A 21381-nucleotide genomic window follows, 5' to 3' on the forward strand; every position below is an offset into this window, starting at 1 on the left:
TGTATGAACTCCTTAGTTATCATATGGTGTGTTCAGCAGTGGTGTAGATCTGGTTCATTAGCAAAAGTTTTCTGGGTAAAGTGGACCCTGAGCTTGATGTTCAAAAAGAAATTTTAATGCTTCTTCTTGTGGAGATGAGTCTACCATTTGAGATTGGAAAGGCTGAACAGCATCATAGCTCCAGGATCTTGAGTCTCTGAAATGTCCAGGGTTCCTTGCCCTTTGCGTGCCTCCACTGTCTGTATTTGAAGAGCAACCTACAAAGAGCTGGTAAGAGGGGTGAGGATGATTACTGGACATGTGCTCTGTGCCAGGCCCTGCGCTAGGCAACTTTCACCCATTATCTCAGCAAGTCTGCACAACAGTCCAGTGAACTCAATCTGTTTGTCTGCAGCTGTATCCTGAAGAGCTGAGTAATCCATCAAGGTGATGGGCAGGAGGTGGCACAGCTGCACTGCTCCTCTCGCACCCACTTCTCTCTGATCCAAACCGTTGGGCTCTTTTCTTTAAGTGCACAATCTGGCTTTGACTTCTGATAATGCAATGTTTTCTTCACAGTAAGAAGTTCTTTCTGGGATCCTATGGGTGACATGATTCTTTAGGGAAGTGGACAGAGGGGTTTGGTATGCTGCTGCTTGGCACTGTAGTTGTCACCTTTATCCCCATCACAAACTGTTTTCATAAATGGCCTAGTGGCTCTGAGCATCAGCTTTGGTGTGACACTTACCCAGACTGAAATCCAGACAAGTTACTTAACATCTCTGTGTCAATTTCCTCGTTGGGAAATTAATAATAAACTGATCTCTGAATCAGTTTCCTCATTGGTAAATTAGGATAATAGTACATTATTGTACAGATTGATGGATGTCACTGTCTCCCTTGTCAGCCCCCTAATGAGATGATGCATTATGTCATTGATTTCTCCCTCCTTGCCTTTCTTTCCACTTAGTTCTTCTCTCCTCTCGCCACATCCCACTTTTAAAGGGAAATCAGTTTCCTGGTGAAAACGTGGAGTGAGGGTCCTTGTCTTCACCATCCCAGAGCAGCTGAGGACCAGGGAAAGGTGTGGGATGATGGCTTTGAGAAGGGGGATTGGCTGGCCAGGCTAATAACATTCTGTGGCCTGTGAATTTATGGAGTGTGTTTCCACAGCTGCTCGAGTAGCCCCCTCTGAATGCGTCCTTTTCTAGTGATCAGGACGTGTAAATTAGCCATGGTAGACTTATCAGTGGTTTCTCATAATGTCTTGTTTTAAACGTGAGCAGGGGGCAAAGCTCTTCTCAGCTGTGCCATTAGTTCCATCCAGGCACAGGGTCTCCTTAACTCTTGCATCTCAGAGGCAAATGCCAAAATCTCACAGGGCTAGACACTTGCTCTGGCCCCCTGGTGACGGTTGTGACTTGTCATTGTCTCCCTGCTGCAGACAAGATTCTCCAGGAAACAGAAGGAGACTTGGCCTTTTGCGGGTGATGTTTCCAGGCTATTCAGTGACAGGCAGCGGCGGTGTTGGCCCGGGGAGATAGGGAGTCTGAATTCATTCATGGGTTATTACAGGGATAGCCCCAGGAGATAGAGGACAATCGGGAGAAACTGAGGGCCCTGTGTGTGAGTGGGTGGAGGCTGGGGCTGGGGCTACTCCTCAGGGAAGCAAGATAGCAAAGAGAAAGGACATCTCCTTTGGAAGTAGGCAGGCCTGGTTTTGAGTACCAGCTTTGCCATTTATTAGCTATGTGGTGTCAAGAAGTTACTTTGCCATTTCAAACCTGTTTTGTTATCTCTTTTGCTTTTTTGCTTTTTCACTTAATGTATCAGAAACAGCTACCTATATCAGTACATATAGACCTACTTCCTCCTTTATAATAGGTGGACAATATTTCATAAATGGATGTCTTGTAATTAAGGTAACCATTTCCCTATAGATGGTGTTATGGAGTGAATGTTTGTGTTGAAGCCTTAACCCTCACTGTGGCTGTACTTGGAAATGGGGCCTCTAAGAAAGTAATTGTTTAAAGGAGGTCATAAGAGTGGGGCCCTGATCCGGTAGGATAGGTGTCCTTATAAGAAGAGACATCGGAGAGCTCGCTGGCTCTCTGAGTACACCTAGGAAAGGCCACGTGAGGACATAGTGAGGAGGTGGCTGTCTACAGCTGGAAAGAGAGCTCTCACCAGAAACTGTCCATGTTAGCACCCTGATCTCAGCCTTCTAGCCTCCAGAACTGTAGGAAAATAAATTTCTGTTGTTCAAGCCATCCAGTTTGTGGAATTTTGTTATGGCAGCCCTAGCAGACTCATATAGATGGACGTTCAAGTTGTTTATAATTTTCCCTTATTGTAGACCATTAAGATGCACGTTTAGACAAAAACGTGCAAGCACAAAAACAGGCAAGCTGAGTCATAGGATGTTTTTTATTTCTTCTTTATTTTTATTATTAAAATGTTCATATATATTAAAAAGTTGAGGGAATAATATAAACTCCCACACACCCATCCACCTATGGTTAACAGTTGTTATCATTTATGGGCATAGTTGAAAAATTGCCCTCCAAAAACGGCTGTTAATAGTTTATACCACCCTCCCCAAAACACACACACTCTAATAATATAAGAGAAAGAGTGCTTTTAGTTTTAATACGGAAAGAAATAAGTCCTCAGGCCCTTGATTTGAAGGGGAAAGAAAAGGTCTCTTCCCAGGAGGAGTATCTTTGGTCAGATGCATCTTTTTATCCCTTACCCCTCTGTCCTTGTCTGTCCACTCCTGTCCCCCAGTCCTCCGACACACACGTTCAGCTGTCTATATCACTCAACTGCCTGTTCTAGTTAGAAACATGGCCAGTAGACCCCTTTGTTCGGCCTCAGAGAACTTGGCCAACCCCTTAATTTGAAAGCTGAGAGTGGTGACCAAGGCTTTCCAAGCTGCCATTCTTCTTTGGTTCTAGCAAAATTCTATGGGTGGACTCTTCTGTTTTGTATTCTGTGAGGCTCTGTCATCAGCTAGTAAACAAGCCCCTCTAGAGAGGGGGAAGCAAGATGCATGCACGGGTTACCATGGGGACAGACAAGCTGTAATAAGTGTTTGGGAACTTAGCTTGATGAAATTTTAGCAGTTTGAAGTAATTTCTTTGTCAATCATCCAGTAAGTCATTCCTAATGAATCACTGGGAGTGTCTTTGCTCTTCAGATGAACCTCGAATGAGCATAATTCAGGCAGAGAGCAATCTTAAAAGCAACAAGGAGACAGCAGTCATTAATTTGTCAACTTTTTGCAAATTGCATGGCCTTTTGTCTGAGGAAGTTTCTGGGAGTCGCCAGAGTGGACCACAAGTTCACACGGCTGGTTTAGACTAAGTCTTTGCTCATCCCTCTCACCACGTAGGCTTGTTGCCTCCCCAAATTCTGTGTGGCGTAATGTCCCCAGAGGGAGCATGGAGATTCCTCAGAGGAGGAAAGAGGGCTCTAAGACTTGACTACTGGGACCTCCACACTGATGTCCCATCTCATTTGGAGGGTGAGAGTGTGCACCATGTCTGTTCTTATCAAAGCACCACTTCCCACATAAAATGTATATGAAGGGTTCTCTCTTCCTACCCCCTCGCCACCAAATTCAGCACAGGAGGGTGTGCCAAAGGCCACCAGGTTTTACCATGTTTGTTGTCACTGTGGAGCTTAGAGGCCATAGTCCCCAGAGTCCTCACTGTAGTTTCAGGGCCGTTCATGATGCTGCTGCCTCCCTCTCCGGTCTTATCACACACCACCCTGCTCCAGTCTGCTGGCAGACTGATGAAACACTTCAGTTCCCCAAACTTGCCTTGACATCTCTTAACCCTGGAAAGAGAGCTTCTTTTAACCTAGAATGTTCTTCCTCATCATATTACCTGATTTCAACCCACTTTTCCATAGATGTCAGTCTCTCCAGGAAGTCTCACCTGTTCTTCTGAAAGGCTGGATGAGGTCCTCACCTGTCTCCCATAACATACAGAACTTACCCTCCTGTTGCCTGTTGTCTCTATTGAGCTGTGGGCTCCTGGAGGGCAGGAGGTGCACAGAATGAATGCAAATATTAATGGAATAAGCACAGGCATTTGTCACTCCCCCAGGTGACTCTCAGGGACCCTTTGGTCAATCCACAAAATGGAGCATCCTCTCACCTCAGCATCAATGAGGTGGTACCCAGCTCTGCTCTTACAGACCCTTTGCCTATAGGATGTGCCCAAGGGCAGCAAACAGGCTTGATCCAGGATTTTAAAATCAACGTAGCTAATTAAAAATAACTTGAACTGAAAAACAAGTTCAGAAACAATTAAGATAATTAAAATATCACTACCTTAATTGAGGCCAAGCAATGAGCTTAAAAAATAAAATTAATTTAAAAAAAACTTACAGGGAGCCTATAATTAACTGGCTTTTGAATTCAAGGTTTTTTTCAGCTCAACAAATCTCTCTTTAATTTATTCTTGTTTTTTCTTTGAAAAAAGTTTTTGTAAAAATTATTTTAAAAATTAATTGGACATGTGTCATGTGCCAGTTGACATTTGACTGGTTTTTGCTTATGGGCAGGAAAGATGAAGTGAACCTTCCATGGGTATCTGCTTTGTGCTAGGCACGTTATCCTGTTTAAGTCCGTGTTAGTCTTGCAGGTATGTGATAGAAGAGGTGGAGAGGACACCAGGCTTTGGCATCTTGTGGGGTTGCCACATCCTATCACCAAGCGTGTGCTGGGAGAGAGAAATTGGGAGCACAATCTCCAGAAATCATTAGCACCTGGACAAGGAAGCGTCTAACCCTGCTCAGGGTTATCACTAACACTCAGCTGGCTCTCCCTCCCTCCTCACCTGCACAATTTCCCCATACCTTATTAAAGGGACTCTCAAATGCCACTTATTATTCTGATCTCTTATCCTTCCCTTTGGAAAGTGGAGCCACACAGCCCTGTCCACTCTGGGCGCCAGGTGCCTTGCAGGATGTCACTGTGAGTCACCATGGCGCTGCTAGGAAAAGCATAGTTGGGAGGCTGCATTTAAATGGAAATGACACACTCCTTTCACCATCCTCATCCCCTTTCAATCCCAATGCGGGCTGTTTTTCAAAAACAAAATGCGTCCTGGTGATTAAATAAACGCTGACAGCTTGATTTGTTACTGTTTTGTTGCTCTGTGAAGTTCATTTACTCTAAATAATTCGCATACACGTGTGAAGTATTTAGACCCTGGTAATTAATTTTTAGCAGACTTGATTTCTATATGCAAATTGTTAAGTATATGTATGGAGTTAAATAACTGATTTTTATTTATTAGTATTTTTGGTTAGAGCTTTTTCTTTTTTAGGAATGCTAGCTTCAAGTATTGGAGGAAAGATGATCTAGAGTAGCCTAAAATGGTAGGGTGACAGATGGCTAGGTTGCAGAAAGAAAATTGACCAGACCACTGGCCAGTTGACCCCGCTGGGGGGTTGCTGCATTCAGGGGGAGTAAGCAGAGGGCACAGTTGTCCAGGGCTGTGGGAGCACTGGGGCTGTGCATGTGGCACATTGGGGCAGTCCTATGTGGCCCAGCTTTGGCGGCACCAGGCCCCCTGGCTGTCCCTTACTTCTTTTACCCCTTACATCTCATTCTACCCTGAAGACCTCTCAAGAATATGGTGTATCTGGCTTTATACTTGGTGCGAGGTGGGCCCTACAATCAACTTTTTAAAGGAGATCCGAGGTGATTTCCACGCTGCTGGCATACAGGTGTGAGGAATTGGGGTTCTGGAGTCAACCCTCCAGCTGTCAGTCACCCTATGCACCTCTCAACAGTGGCTTCTCTTTAAGACCTTTATTTGTGAAATGGGCACATTAACAGCAGCTGCTTTCTTGGGTGGTTGCGAGATTTACATATGGTAATCCAATTAGACAGCTTAGTTCACTGCAGGCATGTAAAAGCACTGAGTGTTAGCTATTGTTGTTCTTATTATGAGGGCTTATTATTCACTCTGGGAACAAAATACAGATGCGCAAAAATTGAAAAACACCTATGAGGTGCTCACCATGTCCCAAGTCTGTCTAATCCCTTACGAATATTAACTCATTTAATCCTCATGACAAGCAAAAGCAATAGGAGGTACTGTTATTACCCCTATTTTACAGAAGAGGCAACTGAGGTTCAGAAAGTTTAGTAAGCAGTAGAGCCAGCATTCAAAGGCAGAAACACTGAGCCTGGAGGCTGTGCTCTTCCCTACTGTGCTCCGCTGACTTATTGCCTTGATGTTGCCCTGTCCATTGAGGCCATCCGGGTCACAGTGTGGACATTGCAAATTTGTCAAGTTGGCTTCAGAAGCAAAAAGAAGCTCGAATTTGCCTATAAAGCTTGTCGACTGGTACTGCAGGTTTCGACACCCTAGGCCAGCCGGTTAGTCTTCATCTCGGAGATCCATGCCAGTGAAAATCCCAAGGGTTCTTTGGCACTTGGCGACTGTCAGAGGAACGCCTCAGTGGGTACCTGTGGCCAGGGCTGCCAGTGTTCCGGTCCCCAACTTTCTTGAGATCTGTGTGTCTCACTTCATCCTGTGGTGGCTGGAAGTGTGAGATAAGGCAGTGAAGGACCAGCATGGTCGTCACTGATAGACTCTTTCTTAATTGTTGGTTCAATTTTGGAAGAGTCTTGGAAAGCAAGTCAGAGTTGGCTAGACTGCCACCCCAAGCTTCGGGTAAGGGATAGTGTACAGGGATAAGGCCACTGGCCTGAGATGCACCAGCCTCCTGGCTTCTCATGTGGGCATCCCCAGGACCAAGAGAGTTCCACTGGGAACCAGGAAGTTCCTGCTGCAAGTTTCCGGAAGGCCTGGCGTGGGAGGACTGTGAGGGCAGACACAGGTCCCCTGCCTCTCGCCACCCAGAAGCAGACCTCAGCTTAAGAGCTGGGAGTGAACACCCTCTCCCTGGGGCTCAAATCAGCCTCTCTCTCATCTTGCAGCCCCTACCCTCTGCTAAGCTCCAGGCAGCTGGCACATCCCTTGGGTAGTAGGCTTTGCCAGGTGATTCCCCTGGGACCAGGACCTGGGTCTTGTTGCTGACCTGACAGGCCTGAGAATGCACCCTAGTTTCTGTTTACAGCGGCTGAAGCTGCTGCAGTGGAGGGAGCCGCCCTGAGCTGTTCAAGCAGCAGAAATGCCTTTGGATGTTGTGTGTTCAGGCCCCTGAGAAATTCCCAGCAGCCGTCTGAAGAAAATGGTGTTGAGATTCTGGGCCTGGGCGGGCTGAGAGGAATGATGACTTCCTCTAAGTGCAGGGGAATCGTGAACGCTGAGGGGCCCCATCGTTGAGGGGATGATGGCATTTCTTGTAGCAGTTTTGCAATCCCTCTCGGGATGCCGATTTGTTTAACCAAATGTTTGCATGGGTAGGACATGGGAAAACGTCACCTCCCCTGGCTGTGGAGAGCAGTTATGAAAGATTTACCACCTAATAGGCCTTAGGCCCTGGAGCTGGGAGATGGCACAATTGCTTTTGTTTTGCAAAGAATTAATTCCCGCCGGCCTCTTCTCTGCCATGACAAGCATGTGCACCTCAGCATGCAGAGTGCTGATTAGCTGAGGGCCTGCTGCTCAGCCTCTTCCAGGATATGTTGCAATAGATGAACCGCTGTCTTTGGAGACCCTTTCTCAAGTGACTCGGGTGAATCTGCTTTCCCCCTCTCATTATTCCCACCCACCAAGCACCCTTACTAGTCAGATTGAATATCTTACGATTGCTCAGAAGTGTCTCCCTACCTTGGCGTGTGCTGGCCACCCTGCTTGGATTGCCTTTTCTACCTTTGCTTTTCAAAATCCTGCCCATCCTTCAAGATCCAACTCACATATTAATGCTTCATTAATCCTTGCCCCAGAAATTGATCTCTATTTTTCTCTTGAGCTGTGTTATCATTTTATATGCCTATCGTGGCCTTTATCTAATTCTCCCTTGCACAATAAATATTTATATGTAAGCTTTTTTTCCTTCCCTATTATATTGTAACTTTATGTGGCACAAAACTGTCTTGCACATCTTGAAGTTCTTCACAAAACTTAAAATAGGCTTATTTATGCACATAGTCCATGTTTACTGAACTGAAGCCAAAAACTCTGTCCTTAAGGACTATTTACATTATAGAAAATAAGTAAAATTAGGCATGGATGAAGTCATAAAAAACAATAGCAGACAAATAACCAAAGAGGAAAAAGTAGTTCTTAGTCCTTGGAGCATGTAAGATTCTAAAGGACTTTTAAAAGTAATTCCTGCCCAAGATGAAGATGCAGCAACTCCCCAAAGCACAAAGGAATCGCTTTCCTGATATTGAAGAAGAACGTGTGCAGTAGACGCAGAATTCCCCTGGTTTCGCTTTGCATTCCCATCCCCGCCAGCCTAAGAAAACAGCACAGAGTGCAAACACATGCTCTGTTTATTTCCCACTTGTTTGTTTGAGTTGAAATAGAAATTAAATTTCCCCGGAGGTCCTAACTCCCCTCTTGTTCTTTTTGCCTCAGCCCTGGACCCATCCAAAGACCCCTGCCTGAAGGTAAAGTGCAGCCCTCACAAAGTGTGCGTGACCCAGGACTACCAGACGGCCCTGTGTGTCAGCCGCAAGCACCTGCTCCCCAGGTAAGCAGGAGGCTGGGAGACGCTCTCCAGCTGGTGGGTCTGGGGGTACTCAATCTCTGACTAGGGGATGGTGGGGAGAGGGAAAGCAGGTGTTTGTGTCGCTTTTTATATGGTATTCGGTGCCTGCACTCCTGCCGTGGGATGAATCTCAGTTCTCAAGCACAGATTTGCAAAGAATGTCAATATATTTATTTCCTTTACATCGACTTTGACTCTGAGCCCTCATCTGAGCAGATGAGCAAAAAACCCCTTCTTGGTCATTTTGAGGCCTTTCCACCTTCCAGGATAACCCCAGGGTCCAGGGAGCTTGTAGCAAAGAAGGCAGAGGCTGAACCTCTAGTCTGCTGGTTGCCACTGACATCCTCACCACAATAATCCTTTGAGGTCCCTTGAGGTCTGGGAGCTGTGTGCCTCCTTGCCCTAATAGGAATGAGCATCTTTGCCAGGCCAGGTGCCTGGTTTGGGGTTCTGCCTCCTCAGGGCCACGACACTAACATTCCTTCTGAGAATGTGTCTTGCTGTTTGCTCAGAGCACAGCACCCATTATCCCCTCCTCCCCAGCCCAGGGGAGGTCTCCCCTTCTTCTTCAGGGTTCTTAAAGCATTTGCCTCTTACTCCCCACCCACTCCCAGCATCATCCATCCAGAGGTCTTAGGCTTTTACAAATGACAGAATAAGCCTTTGAATTCAGGCTACTTCTGCCTTCAGTCCTGCAGAAATACTTGAAGCAAGAAAGCAGATACACACACACACACACACACACACACACACACACACAAAACAGTCTTTCTTCAGGAATGGGGTTGGATGGGCTGGGGGTAGGAGAACGGCAATTTCAGTGTCTATTCCGCCCCTCTCCCTGTACTGCCTGTATGGAGAGGTATAGTGACGGGGCACTGGGGTTACGCCACATGGTTCTGGATTCAGCAAATTGCTCTGCCATTGACCTGCACTGCACCGTGAACTTAGGCAAAGAAAGCAGCCTTTCTGAAACTCGATTCCCACTGAAATCTGCTACCCTATCACTTTCGCTCCTTAGTTCCAGTCTGACCCTGGGACCATGCAGAACGTGTCCTGTCCCACCCCTCAGTTCTTGAACTCTGAGCAAGGCTGGTCCTTTTGGCTGTGCCTCTTGGGACATATCTTAATTTCCCTCAATCCCCTAAGTGCTTTCTTACCAACATGCCTGGGGAGCTCCGACCTCTGAAATCGTGGTGCAGCAGAGAAACAGCGCTCCCCGGGTGGTGTGACAGTGTAGAGCAGAACCCTCACCCCCTCGGCCTCTACAAACCTGGCATCTGCAGCAACAGAGCTAGCCTCCATGGTCACCTAAAAACAGCCAAGCTTTGTCTCTGTAAGACCGAGATGCAAGGTATTGTAATGAGCTCTGCTCTTCCCCCAGACTGGAGAGTTATCCTCAGAAGCAAAGACAAATCTCATCCCTGGAACCTAGCGCGTGTCAGGCATCATGCTGAACACCCGCATCCTTGAATTCTTCCAGCCATTTTGTCAAGCTGGTATTTGTTTTTGTCTCCACTCTAAAAATGAGAGAAGTGAGGCAGAGAGAGCGTTAGTAATTTGCTTGTATCTCTGGTAAGTGGCAGCTGTGATTCAAACCCTGGACTGTCCAGCTCCACACCTTGTGTTTTTCGTCACTACCATGTGTTGGCCTCTTTATTCTACCTATCCCTGTCTATCCATTTGTTCATGGTCATTTAACTAAAAGGCGTTGAGTGCCTACTATGTGCCAGGCTCGTGTCAGGCACTGAGACTACAGAAGTAAACAAGAGACCCTATTCCTACCCTCAAGGAAAATCAAATTCACTCGGGAGTGGGATGTAGAACAAATTTTTTTGTTATTTGGAATTCCTTTTAAGGCAATTCACACTCTGAGAAAACTGTCCTAGATTCTTTTGCCACACGTGATTTCTTCCTTCTCTGAAGGAGAGAACATGTGGCCTTTTTTGCTACAAATACCAAAATAGTGCCCAAGGTTGTTCAGCTGTCTGGCTTTGTGTGTGTCTGTGTGTGTGTCTGTGTAACATGGAAGGTCCATTGCATGTTTCCTCCTAGAATACAACTCTTTCTGGAAGTGACAGACGAGATTTCTGGTTTTAAGCCCAAATCTGTTTACAACAGAGGCAGCAACCTCATTGGTATTCAGGCATATCCAGGTGTAAATCATGTTTTTCTGGGCCTGCCATGTTTCTGTCTTGGAAACACCAACACTTTTTTGCTTGTGTTGAAAGTGTGATCCTCATCTCCCACATCTCCTGGTGGCCACAAAATTACAGTGGCTAAAATCATGGGTTTGGGAATGAGACCCATCTGGGCTCTTTTCCCAGGTTGGCTGCTTCCTAGCTATGAGACCTTGGCAAGTTACTTTACATTGCTGAAATGGGTTTAGTGGAAGTACCTACCCATTCCTCTTTCCCATTTGCTGGAATACATCCTCTAGTAATTCTTGCAGAGAGGGTTTATGGGTATTAAATTTTACTAATCCTTGCATAGAGTATTTTGTGTATATGTTTGTATGAGAATTCAGTAAGATGATGGTGTATAAAGTACATAGTCTAGTGTCACATAATGACAGCTAGTCTTCCACTTACTAAAACAATCGTGATAATAGTTGTTATTATTGTCTGATTCATTCTGAAAGATCAGCCAGAAATCCCCAAAGTTGCATGCTTCTGAGAAAAAAGTAGCTCACTCCAGTGCCTTGCCCCCTTCCCAGTCTGACTGTGCCTGCCTTAGCAATTCCTGCCCGAGGAAGCCTGTGGGGTTTAGCTTGAGGATTACGGTGTCATTTCTGCTGCCCTGTTTGTGAGTCACTGCAGGTAAGGACTAAGAGGATGACTGCATTTCTGATGATAGGGACCATTCGTTCATTGGAAAAACAGCCTAAAGTGGAGACTTTGACTGAGGCAGTATGCCCATCCCTTATCAGGATTTGGGAGGTGGCATGAACCGTGGAGGTGTCCTTAATGGTGTTCGCTGTGGTTGTGGGCCCGGCCTCCCTCATCTCCCTCTCAGATGCTGAATTACCCAGCCCGCCATATCAGCCAAGTGCATACCTCTTGTTAGGTTCTTGGATACCTTCGCAGATGAAATATCTGTCCTTCTACTTCAGAGGTCCCCTCTGACCAGGGAGACTGTATTGGCAACCCTATTTATTCATCAATCAGGGAAGTAATCTTTCTCTCTGTGAAGCATCTGTAGGCAATCCCATCAGCCAGTCTGGCCTCTGCAGCAGCTCAAGGGGCAAATCCTGCCTCCCAGACAGTCAGGAGTGCACACTCATGGAGAGACAGCCAGGCCAGCCTTGGGCTGATTATGAGGCTGCAGGCTTAGGCTGTCTTTGCAAGCAGATCGAGACAGAAGGACAGTGAGCACATCAGCGAGAGAATTTCATTAGCGTTCTTTGCCCCTGGAGATTGAGTGAGTGGAGAAGCTGTTTGACACACACATCTGTGACTGCAGACTGTCAGGGCGAACGGGCAAGCAATTTCGGTGGGGGGCCAAGCTGGGCAACCAGCCCGCCCTCTGCTGGAACTCTTCTCCTTTATTGGGGTGGTATTTGGGTTTGTATTTGGTTTCATCTAGAGGCTTCAGCTAAATTCACATTCTCTTTGGAGAATTCTCGTTGGAAATTCTTTGTTTCATTTCTTCCTGCTGTTAAGCAATATTGAGTGGGCTTGTGAGAGGGCAAATTCTTGGTACTGTGGTCACTTTTCAGGTTCTCCAAAGGGGCCACTGATACACTAAAGAGCAGTGTGAAGGCAGCCTGGAGTCAAGAAACCTTTTCTTAAATGACTTTTTAAAAATATTTTAATTTACTTTTGATATAGCAACAGATGATGCTTATTACTGAAAATATAGAAAAGTGAAAAAAGATAGGAAATAGGCAATGGTCACATAATCTAAAAACAGTAAAACATTCCAGCACATTTCTTTTCATTCTTTCTTCAAGTTGTAGGTTTTGACCATTGGTTTGCTTTTGTCAAAACTTATCAAGTGGTGCCTATCCTGTATGTAAAAATTTCTATTAGGTTCTCTTCTGTTAATATTTATAAATGAATATGTTTATGATACCACAACACTATAGATATGTTTTAATGACTGTATAATGTACTATACAAAAAAATTAACTTGAAATGGATCATAGACTTAAATAAAAGAGCTAAGATTGTAAAACTTTTAGAAGAAAACAAGCAAGGTAACCTTGGGGTTGGGAAAGATTTCTTAAATAGGACATAAAAAATATGAACTATAAATGTCAAAAAAACCCAGAAAATGAACAAATTGGATTTCATCAAAATTTAAAACTTTGATCTTCAAAAGACACTGGTATGGTAATAAAAAGACAAGCCACATTGGGAGAAAATATTTGCAGAAAATATGTCAGACAAAAGATTTGTATCTAGAATATGTAATGAAAGCATAAGTCTGTGCAAAGACTCACTCGTGAATATTCATAGCAGCTTTATTTGTAATAGCCAAAAGCTGGAACCAACCCGAATGTCCATCAACAGGTGAATGGATAGACAAATTGTGGTATATCCACTACAATGGATTACTACTCAGCAATGAAAAGGAGGAGGCTACTAATACATGCAACAACATGGATGAATCTCATAGTAATTATTCTGAGTGAAAGAAGACCAAAAAAGAAAAAAAATAGAGTGTATACTGTATGATTTCCATTAACATGAAATTCTTCAGAATGCAAGCTACTGTGTGGTGACAGAAAGCAGATAATTGGTTGTCTGGGGGAGCAAGTCGATGGGGTACCTGAGCATTCTTTAAGCCTTGATAATGCAAAATGGATCCTTACGGAAACAGTTAAGTCAAACTCTGGTCTTAGATGCCAAAGATCCCACTGGCAAATGGATTTGTTTGGGAAGGAAGAGTTTTTATCGCAACATGTTATTCTTCCTGACTTAGGTTTTAAAATATTCTTTTAGGCTTTCTTAAAGAAAATGCCCTCTTAGGGGACAGAGGGATGGACAGGAAGTCATTCAACCGGCAGAGGGCTCTGCTCTCAGGGATGTGCTGCCAGTGGGATGGCTAGTTCTGATTTATTGTTCTGGGTGGGCCAGAGATGGGGGGGCTTCTCCCTACAGAACGCTGAACATTGATTTTACCTCTCTGTTGCCATTGATTTTCATTTGGAGAATGGAAAATTGAAGCATTTCTTTTAAGCCTTCCAGACAAGCCACATTTTCAAATTCTGCAAGTGTGTTGTGAATGGGAGGAAAGGGTGTCAGGATGGGACTTACAATATCTGAGTGTTCCCTTGGAAGCCTTCTGGGAGCAGTGGGAACTAATCTGTTTTTAAATAAAGAGCCAACAGCTGATCTTCCCAATGGGCTAGGCCTTGCTAACATAATGGCCCTTTATCTCTACTTCCTAATTATCTGGAATAACAACAAATTCTCCACACCAGCCAAGAATTCAGATCCAGTTGAGGCTCATGGTGCAGTAGACCAGTCTGAGAGCTGTCTGTCTTTTATGTCAACTTGAAAAAAAGAATCAAAGTGTTTGAGGTCAGAGAGAAGTACATCACAGAATGTGCCTCAAATACCAAACTCTCAGAGGATATTTGAAAGGATGACGGTTATTTCATCTCAGTTTTGTTTTACAACAAAGCACTGCCTCCTGCTACAGGGGCTTTGAACAGGTTGATTATACATACACATATCTGGCTCAGTTTGGAAGACACATGGCCACGTGGAAGCGGGGTAATTCCTAGGTGCCTGGATGGCTTTCTGGTGCTTCGTGACTCCAGGCATTGCTAATTACCAAAGTGTGATCATGCTCATGTCCCTTGGGATGATTTTATATTTACGTAGCTCATGCCCTTTCTCCAAGGGGCCCATGCATTGCCTTGTGTTCTGTTTGAACTTTGAGGGATCTTCATTTGCCGTGTTATGGGTCTAGGTAGGGTGCTAATGAGGGCTTGGTGCTCTTTCTAGGCTGTTTGTGGAATTAATGCAACTGAGTTTTGGGTCTGGGCCCACTTCTTTTTTTAAATTTTTTAAATTTATTTTTTATTTTATTGCGGTCTCATTGGTTTATAACGTTGTATAAATTTCAGGTGTACATCATTATACTTCTATTTCTGAATAGATTACATCATGTTCACCACCCAAATACTAATTGCAATCATCACCACACACGTGTGCCTAATCATCCCTTTTGCCCTCCTCCCTCTCCCCTTCACCTATGGTAACCACCAATCCATTCTCTATCTCTATGTGTTTGTTTGTTGTTGTTTTTATCTTCTACTTATGAATGAGATCATACGGTATTTGACCTTCTCCCTCTGACTTATTTTGCTTAGCATAATACCCTCAATGTCCATCCATGTTGTCACAAATGGCTGGATTTCATCATTTCTTATGGCTGAGTAGTATTCCATTGTGTATATATACCACATCTTCTTTATCCATTCGTCCCTTGATGGGTACTTAGGTTGCTTCCAAGTCTTAGCTATTGTAAATAATGCTGCAGTGAACACAGGGGTGCATTTTTCTTTATGCATTAGTGTTTTCATGTTCTTTGGATAAATACCCAGCAGTGGAATAGCTGGATTGTGTGGTAGTTCTAGCCTTAATTTTTGAGGAACCTCCATACTGTTTTCCATGGTGGCTGCACCAGTTTGCACTCCCACTAGCAGTGTATGAGAGTTCCCTTCTCTCCACATCCTCTCTAACACCTGTTGTTTCCTCTCTTGTTAATTATAGCTATTCTGACAGGCGTGAGCTGATATCTCATTGTGGTTTTAATTTGCTGAATCAGTCACTTTTATAAGCAGAAAAATCATCACTGTGGTCTATTGTTTTGCAAATACCTACCACTAGGCACTGAGGAAAACAAAGGGAGAGTGGTGGGTGCAAGAGCTGCCACTTACTGACACCCACCGTGTTAGGCACACTCTGCAGAGGAGATCTTGCTGGCTTCTCACAACAGTCTGCTAGGTCTGTATTTTGATCCCCATTTTACAGTTGAGAATATTGAGCTTCCTTAAATTACTCCCTTGATTGCACAGGCCCAGTGAAGGGCAGATTTGGAACCAGAATGGAGGAATGCCACACAGCCTCCTGGGCTGCAGAGTCATGGGTGTGAGCTCTCACTAGCTAGTCTGCTTGTCCCTGCAGCGCTGAAGCCCACCAGCCAGTCAGCCAGTCTGCTCCTGTCCTGGAGGCGCCCCTGCACACAGGCCTGGACCCTTCTCTCCTAACTCTTGCTCCTTAAGAGCCACTGGTGGAGTCCCGAGTATTAAACCTATTTCCTCCTTTCTGTGCCAGAAGCAATAATTCTGGGTTTATTTTTCCCGTTTGTGGTTTTTTCCAAAAGCAATCATTCAAACCACATGTCACTTAAAAATAGAGATATTTAATTACTTTAAACCACATCCATTTTTTTTTAAACAATGGACATACTGGATGCCTCTGCCCATAAGGACCCAGCTGCCTTCACTAAGACCTCATAACTCAGGCGAGCCAGCTACTTTTTCTCTGTTCCTTTGTTGTCCTTGCTGAAACTGAGGCCATTGATTAGACGATCTTGATGACAAGAGCAGCAGAGAATAAAAAGAAATTCATAATGGAGATGTGAATAATTGTGTGGAATTTTTAGTCTCTTGGAACAGAGGGGAAGGAGTGAGAGGCAGATCTTACATTGTAAGGCAAATTCACTAGGCAAGTTTTATAAACACATTAAAAAATATATCAAAATCATGACCTGCCAGTAAAATCTGCCAGACCCATATCTCGCCCTGCCTTGTTTTCTTTTTTTTTTAACCATACTGCCAATGCCAAAGCAGTGTTGTGTCTGGAGATGGGGGTGAGTAAGGGCAGGGTTTCCTGGCAAGGTCTCGCAGTTAGTCTAATGGCCTTCTGCAGTTTCTAGGTGTGGCTGTCAAGGACCAGAGCCCTCTCCAGCACCCTCCACCAGGTTGTCATCTCCCCCTCCCAGGCTGCACTGCTGGAGAAGCCCCCCTTCTAGCCGGGACAGCTTATATTTCCAATTGACCCCAAAACACTGGATTCTTGTCTTTTTTGGGGGGCCATGTTCTATCTGTAGGAGATGTTTTATGGTGTAATTCCCAGAATTTGCATGTGCCCAGATGCAAAGTTGCTGGAGAGCTAGAAAGCCAGGTGTCTGTGGAGCTGGGATGGCTGTTCACAGGGCCAGGGCTGATTTAAGCCACCCTCTCACTTCCTCCCTCTGTCTCTTAGAACGCATTAAGTGCAGCTCCCTGTTCTGTGGTTCTGCTTGGGATGACGGGGCTGCAGCTGCTCTGTTTATTGGTGTCCTTGCATGGTAAGGAATGCACAGAGTGGCATATTTCATGCATCAGATGTAAGTGGCTTAGAATAGAAGGTTAGGTGGGTGTGCCAGTTTTGAAGAGGTAATCACTAGGTTTGATTTCCACCAGGGCTCAGGGCTTGCTGGGTAGCACACAGGTGTGAATCATTGTATTAGCACATCTGTCTGTAAACATTAAGAAACAGAGGAGCTCAAGGCCCCCTGCAACTCACTGAAGATGTTAAGTTGCCCACCCACTCTGGGGGGCACTTCAGTAGTCTCCAGGGAGAGCAGTGTCCAGGTATCCAGCTGGAGCAAGGCCTGTGTGGCCCCTCGCAAAATGCATCACCATCTTTTACAAAAGTTAGCAGATTGAATTTTCCCACTTTCACTTACTTCTGCTGTAATTTTCTTAAACCTCTCTCCTTCTCCTTTGTTATTAATAAATCTACTGTGGCCTGCTTGCTGCCTGAAACTCATGAAGATCCCAACTCACAGGTTTTCAGTTTAGACATTTTATACCAGATTAATTCAACCAATGAACCGTGAAAGACATTCTTTATGGATATCAGCCACCATAGTAGGGCCCATCTGGGGCACTGACCATGTGGGTTCTGGGGCCAGAAAATGGACTCAGGATGATTTAGAGGGGCATTCAAGGCTATCTTTAAAAGTTATTTTATTTTAAATAGAATGTTCTCAAGCTAATGTCCTGCCTTCAGTGTTCCTATGGAGGGGGTGGGCAGAGGGCAAGGCCCTCTATGCACAGAGGGACAGGAGAGATGAAAGTTAATTAGTTTGGGGACCTTGATGCCTTTCCAAGATGCTCTCTTTTATGATGTTTTTCATGGGCACACACTAAACGGATGTGGCCCTATTCCTGAGTAGTGGAAGACCTCCCTTCCAGCCTGCCTTGTCCATGATCCTGCCACAGCTGAGGTGCTGGTGTGTCCACCTTCCTACTGAGCTGCAAGTCCAGCTTCCCATTTACCTGAGGGGATGGGGAAGGCTCTGGATCAAACCTCCCATGGCTATATGGAATTCCCAAGTGGAGGGCAAAGTGGCAGGGCTCCCTTCCATCCTGGAGGTAGAGTCTACCTCTTTGCAGATGCCAGGGGAGGCCATCTGTGAATATGGTGATGGTGATGAGGGCTTTAGGGCTCGAGTCTTGCCTGTCCTAACTTTGGTGGGACTAGCTCTCAGAAAATGGCTTACAAACACCAATGATGGCGGGTTAAAGGTCATTAATTTAGATTCCACTAAGTTGTAGTCTGTGATAATGTCTTTATTCAACAAATATCTATAGTGCCTTCTGTTTGGGACTGCCATGTGTTTGGGATTCCGTGATGAATGGGCATAGTTTACCTGTGGAGATTGAGGTCTATTGGAAAAGACAGATAAAAAGAAATTAAGTATCTAATAAATTGTGATAAGCATTAAGTAGGATAAGAGCAGGGTGCCATAAGAGAGACTTCAGGTTGGTTGAACCACAGAAGCCCCTTGGGGAGGTGAAAGGTGATAGATGCCAACTGGGCAAAGAGTGGAGAGAAGTGTTCTCAGAAGAGGAAACAGCCTTTGCAAAGGCCCTGAGTCAGGGAAGGGGAAGGGATGTGGTGTCCTAAAGGAAGTGAGAGGGGAGAGGCCTGTGCTGCAGGAACACAGTCACAGAAGGGATGTGGCTTCTTTGGGCCCTTATCTCTTTTTATTTATTTATTTTTTTGTGAGGGAGATCAGCCCTGAGCTAACATCCATGCTAATCCTCCTCTTTTTGCTGAGGAAGACCGGCTCTGAGATAACATCTATTGCCAATCCTCCTCCTTTTTTTCTTCCCCAAAGCCCCGGTAGATAGTTGTATGTCATAGTTGTACATCCTTCTAGTTGCTGTATGTGGGACGTGGCCTCAGCATGGCCGGAGAAGCGATGCGTCGGTGCGCACCTGGGATCTGAACCCAGGCCGCCAGCAGCGGAGCGCACGCACTTAACCACTAAGCCACTGGGCTGGCCCATGGGCCCTTATCTCTTTGCCAGTCCTCTCTCTGGGCTAAGTGACTAGACACATCTAAAGTTCAGCTGTCCTCTGAGGCCACAGACTTGGCCTTGGTAGTGATAAGGCATTATCTGTCTCATTGACCAATTGAGTCTCTCAGAGCTGGAGGCCTGTCTTCTTCGGAATGCTGCAGAATGCAGTCCTTTGGAACTGCCTGAAGGAAGAGAGAAGGAAAGGGACACATACTGGACACCACCCTGCTGGCCATCATGAGCAGGGCCTGCCAAGCTTTCCACTACTCCCCCAAGGATCCTCTGTGATGCCTAAATTCATCCTCCTGCTCCATCTAGGAGGCTTCTCTCTGAGGTCTGCCTTCTCTGCCCCTTGGCTCATGGGACTGGCCCTTCATACCCCTCAGAATAAGACAGAACAGGACCATCTGAGGCCTATGTCACCCTCTCAGCCAGAAGGAAGCCTGGGAAGGCAGCAGGCAGCATTCTCATGGGTCCATCTTCTCTGTCCTGGAGAAAAGCCTGGTGTAGAGGGGCTGAGTGATGAGCTACTCTCCCCCTGGGATGGGGCTTGGGCCCACAGCTGCTGTTCTCTCCCATTTGTGAGCCCACAATGTACCTGCAAACTCTTTGGAACATGCTGGGGTGACATTTGATTTCTTGCTAATCTACCCACTCTCCAACTTAAGCAGTTTCTCTGTGTGCCATTTGTTCACCTTGTGTTATGGGGTGAAGTTCATTTGTTGCTCTTAATGGCTCTATTGATTACTTATGGACCTTTGGTGGAGTATCCAAACATTTGGCTTCAGAGCAGCTCTTAAAGTGATACCTGGTAGATATCAGCAGAGGATGAGATAATGGAGTAATGCTCCCTGCAGGGTACTGTCTACAAGAGTGTACATTGGTAAAACATTTCTGATAGGCATTTTGGCCTCATTGACTCCATGACTCCATTTTGGGGAATCCATCTCATGGAAGTAAATAGAGATACATGTAAAAATTTATATACAAGGATGTTCAAAGCCCTTGATTATAGTAAAGATACAGAAACAACTTCTTCAATGTCCATCCATAGAAGATGCTTATACAAACCATAGTATGCCTTCTATAGAGTCCCGTTCTTCTAGGTGACCTCTGCTTGAACTCTTGCAGTATTGGGAGCATCCCTCCCCAAGCTTTTGAGATAGCCCCTCTCTCTCTGGACAGTTCTCATTCACTGTTTGAGGTATCTTCCTTACATTGAGTCAAGGTTTTCTGTTGATAATTTCTACACATTGGTCCAAGTTCTGCTCTGGAATAGCAGTCACACACATTGGTTTACTGTTCCCTATCCCAACACATTCTTGAGCATCTAGTCTCTACATGGGAGCAGCTGGGTACCTGACTGAGTATAGCCCCACGTGGCCAGTGATAAAGAGCTGCAGGGCACATACAAGGGACTAGGAACACAGGGCAAACATGCTCAGAGGACGGGGTGGGGCTGTCTGAGACATCCTCAGAAAGGGGTGGCATTGGAGCTGGCCCTCAGGATAGTGTGGGAGGATACTGGCAGGAGAAGATAAGTGTTGGAGAAAACACTATGCCAAGAGAGTTGACCTTAGTTCTTGGCCACCTATCCAGAAAATTCCTTACCAGTGAAGGCCACAGAGCTGAGAAGGAGCTTGTCAGGGGCTCCGTCTTCTCTCCTACCACACTGACTGTGAAGAAAGTGTTACCAAACCAGGTTTATTTTGCCCATCGCATGAAAAGCTAATCATCAAGATGATGAGTTTGCAGCAGAGAAAGAGTTTATTCACAAGGCAGCTAAGCAAGGAGAGGAGAGAACAAATCTCAAATCCACCTCCCTGAAAATGGGGACTAGGGATATTTATGGAGTAGAGGGTCAGGGTAGTCTGAAAGTGGGGATAGATGATTGGAGGTAAGGATAAGTGAGGTAATTGATGATCTGCACAAGCATAATCAAGCTTCATGGCTCTTCATAGGAGGCATATTCACAAAATGGTGGTGTTAACATGATCTGAGGGTGGAGTTTTTGGCTCTTAGACATCAGGAGGTCACCTATTAGACACCTGTGCAGGCCCAGTTGGTGGGCTGGTGGTCTCGACTGGCCAGAACCAGACAAAGGTAGATTTTTAGTTCCTGAAAAATAACTCAAGCATCTGTTACCATGGTGACCCAAGCTTCAGGGAGATGTTATCTATAGGTGGGTTTTAGTAATGCATTATCTAACTACTTTTGTAAACAGACAACTGAGTATAGCTAAAGCAAGTTGGCACCTGGTTTCAAAAGGTTTCAGAGCAGAGGAAAAGTTATGATGCTGGTGTGGCTGTACCTGCCTCTGCAGTGCTTTTGGTGAATGGCCCAGTGTCGACAGTTTGTGGATGATGGTGTTCAGCTGGACCTCTTCAAATACCATGTCTCTGTCAGCTTCCCGCCTGTCTCTGGGCATATCCTGAAAAC

General features: G+C 45.3%; 1 protein-coding gene across 1 annotated transcript in view; it reads left to right on the forward strand.

Moving 5' to 3' along the window:
- Positions 1–21381, forward strand: part of SPOCK1 (SPARC (osteonectin), cwcv and kazal like domains proteoglycan 1) — a 486635-nt gene that overhangs the window by 325748 nt on the left and 139506 nt on the right. The window contains exon 4 of the mRNA XM_014795815.2: positions 8496–8610. Coding sequence (XP_014651301.2) covers positions 8496–8610 — 115 coding nt within the window. The remainder of the gene's footprint in view (positions 1–8495; positions 8611–21381) is intronic.

This window comes from Ceratotherium simum, chromosome 4 (genome assembly GCF_057802395.1).
Source record: "Ceratotherium simum simum isolate JZ-2026a chromosome 4, ASM5780239v1, whole genome shotgun sequence".
Classification (NCBI taxonomy): Eukaryota; Metazoa; Chordata; class Mammalia; order Perissodactyla; family Rhinocerotidae; genus Ceratotherium; species Ceratotherium simum.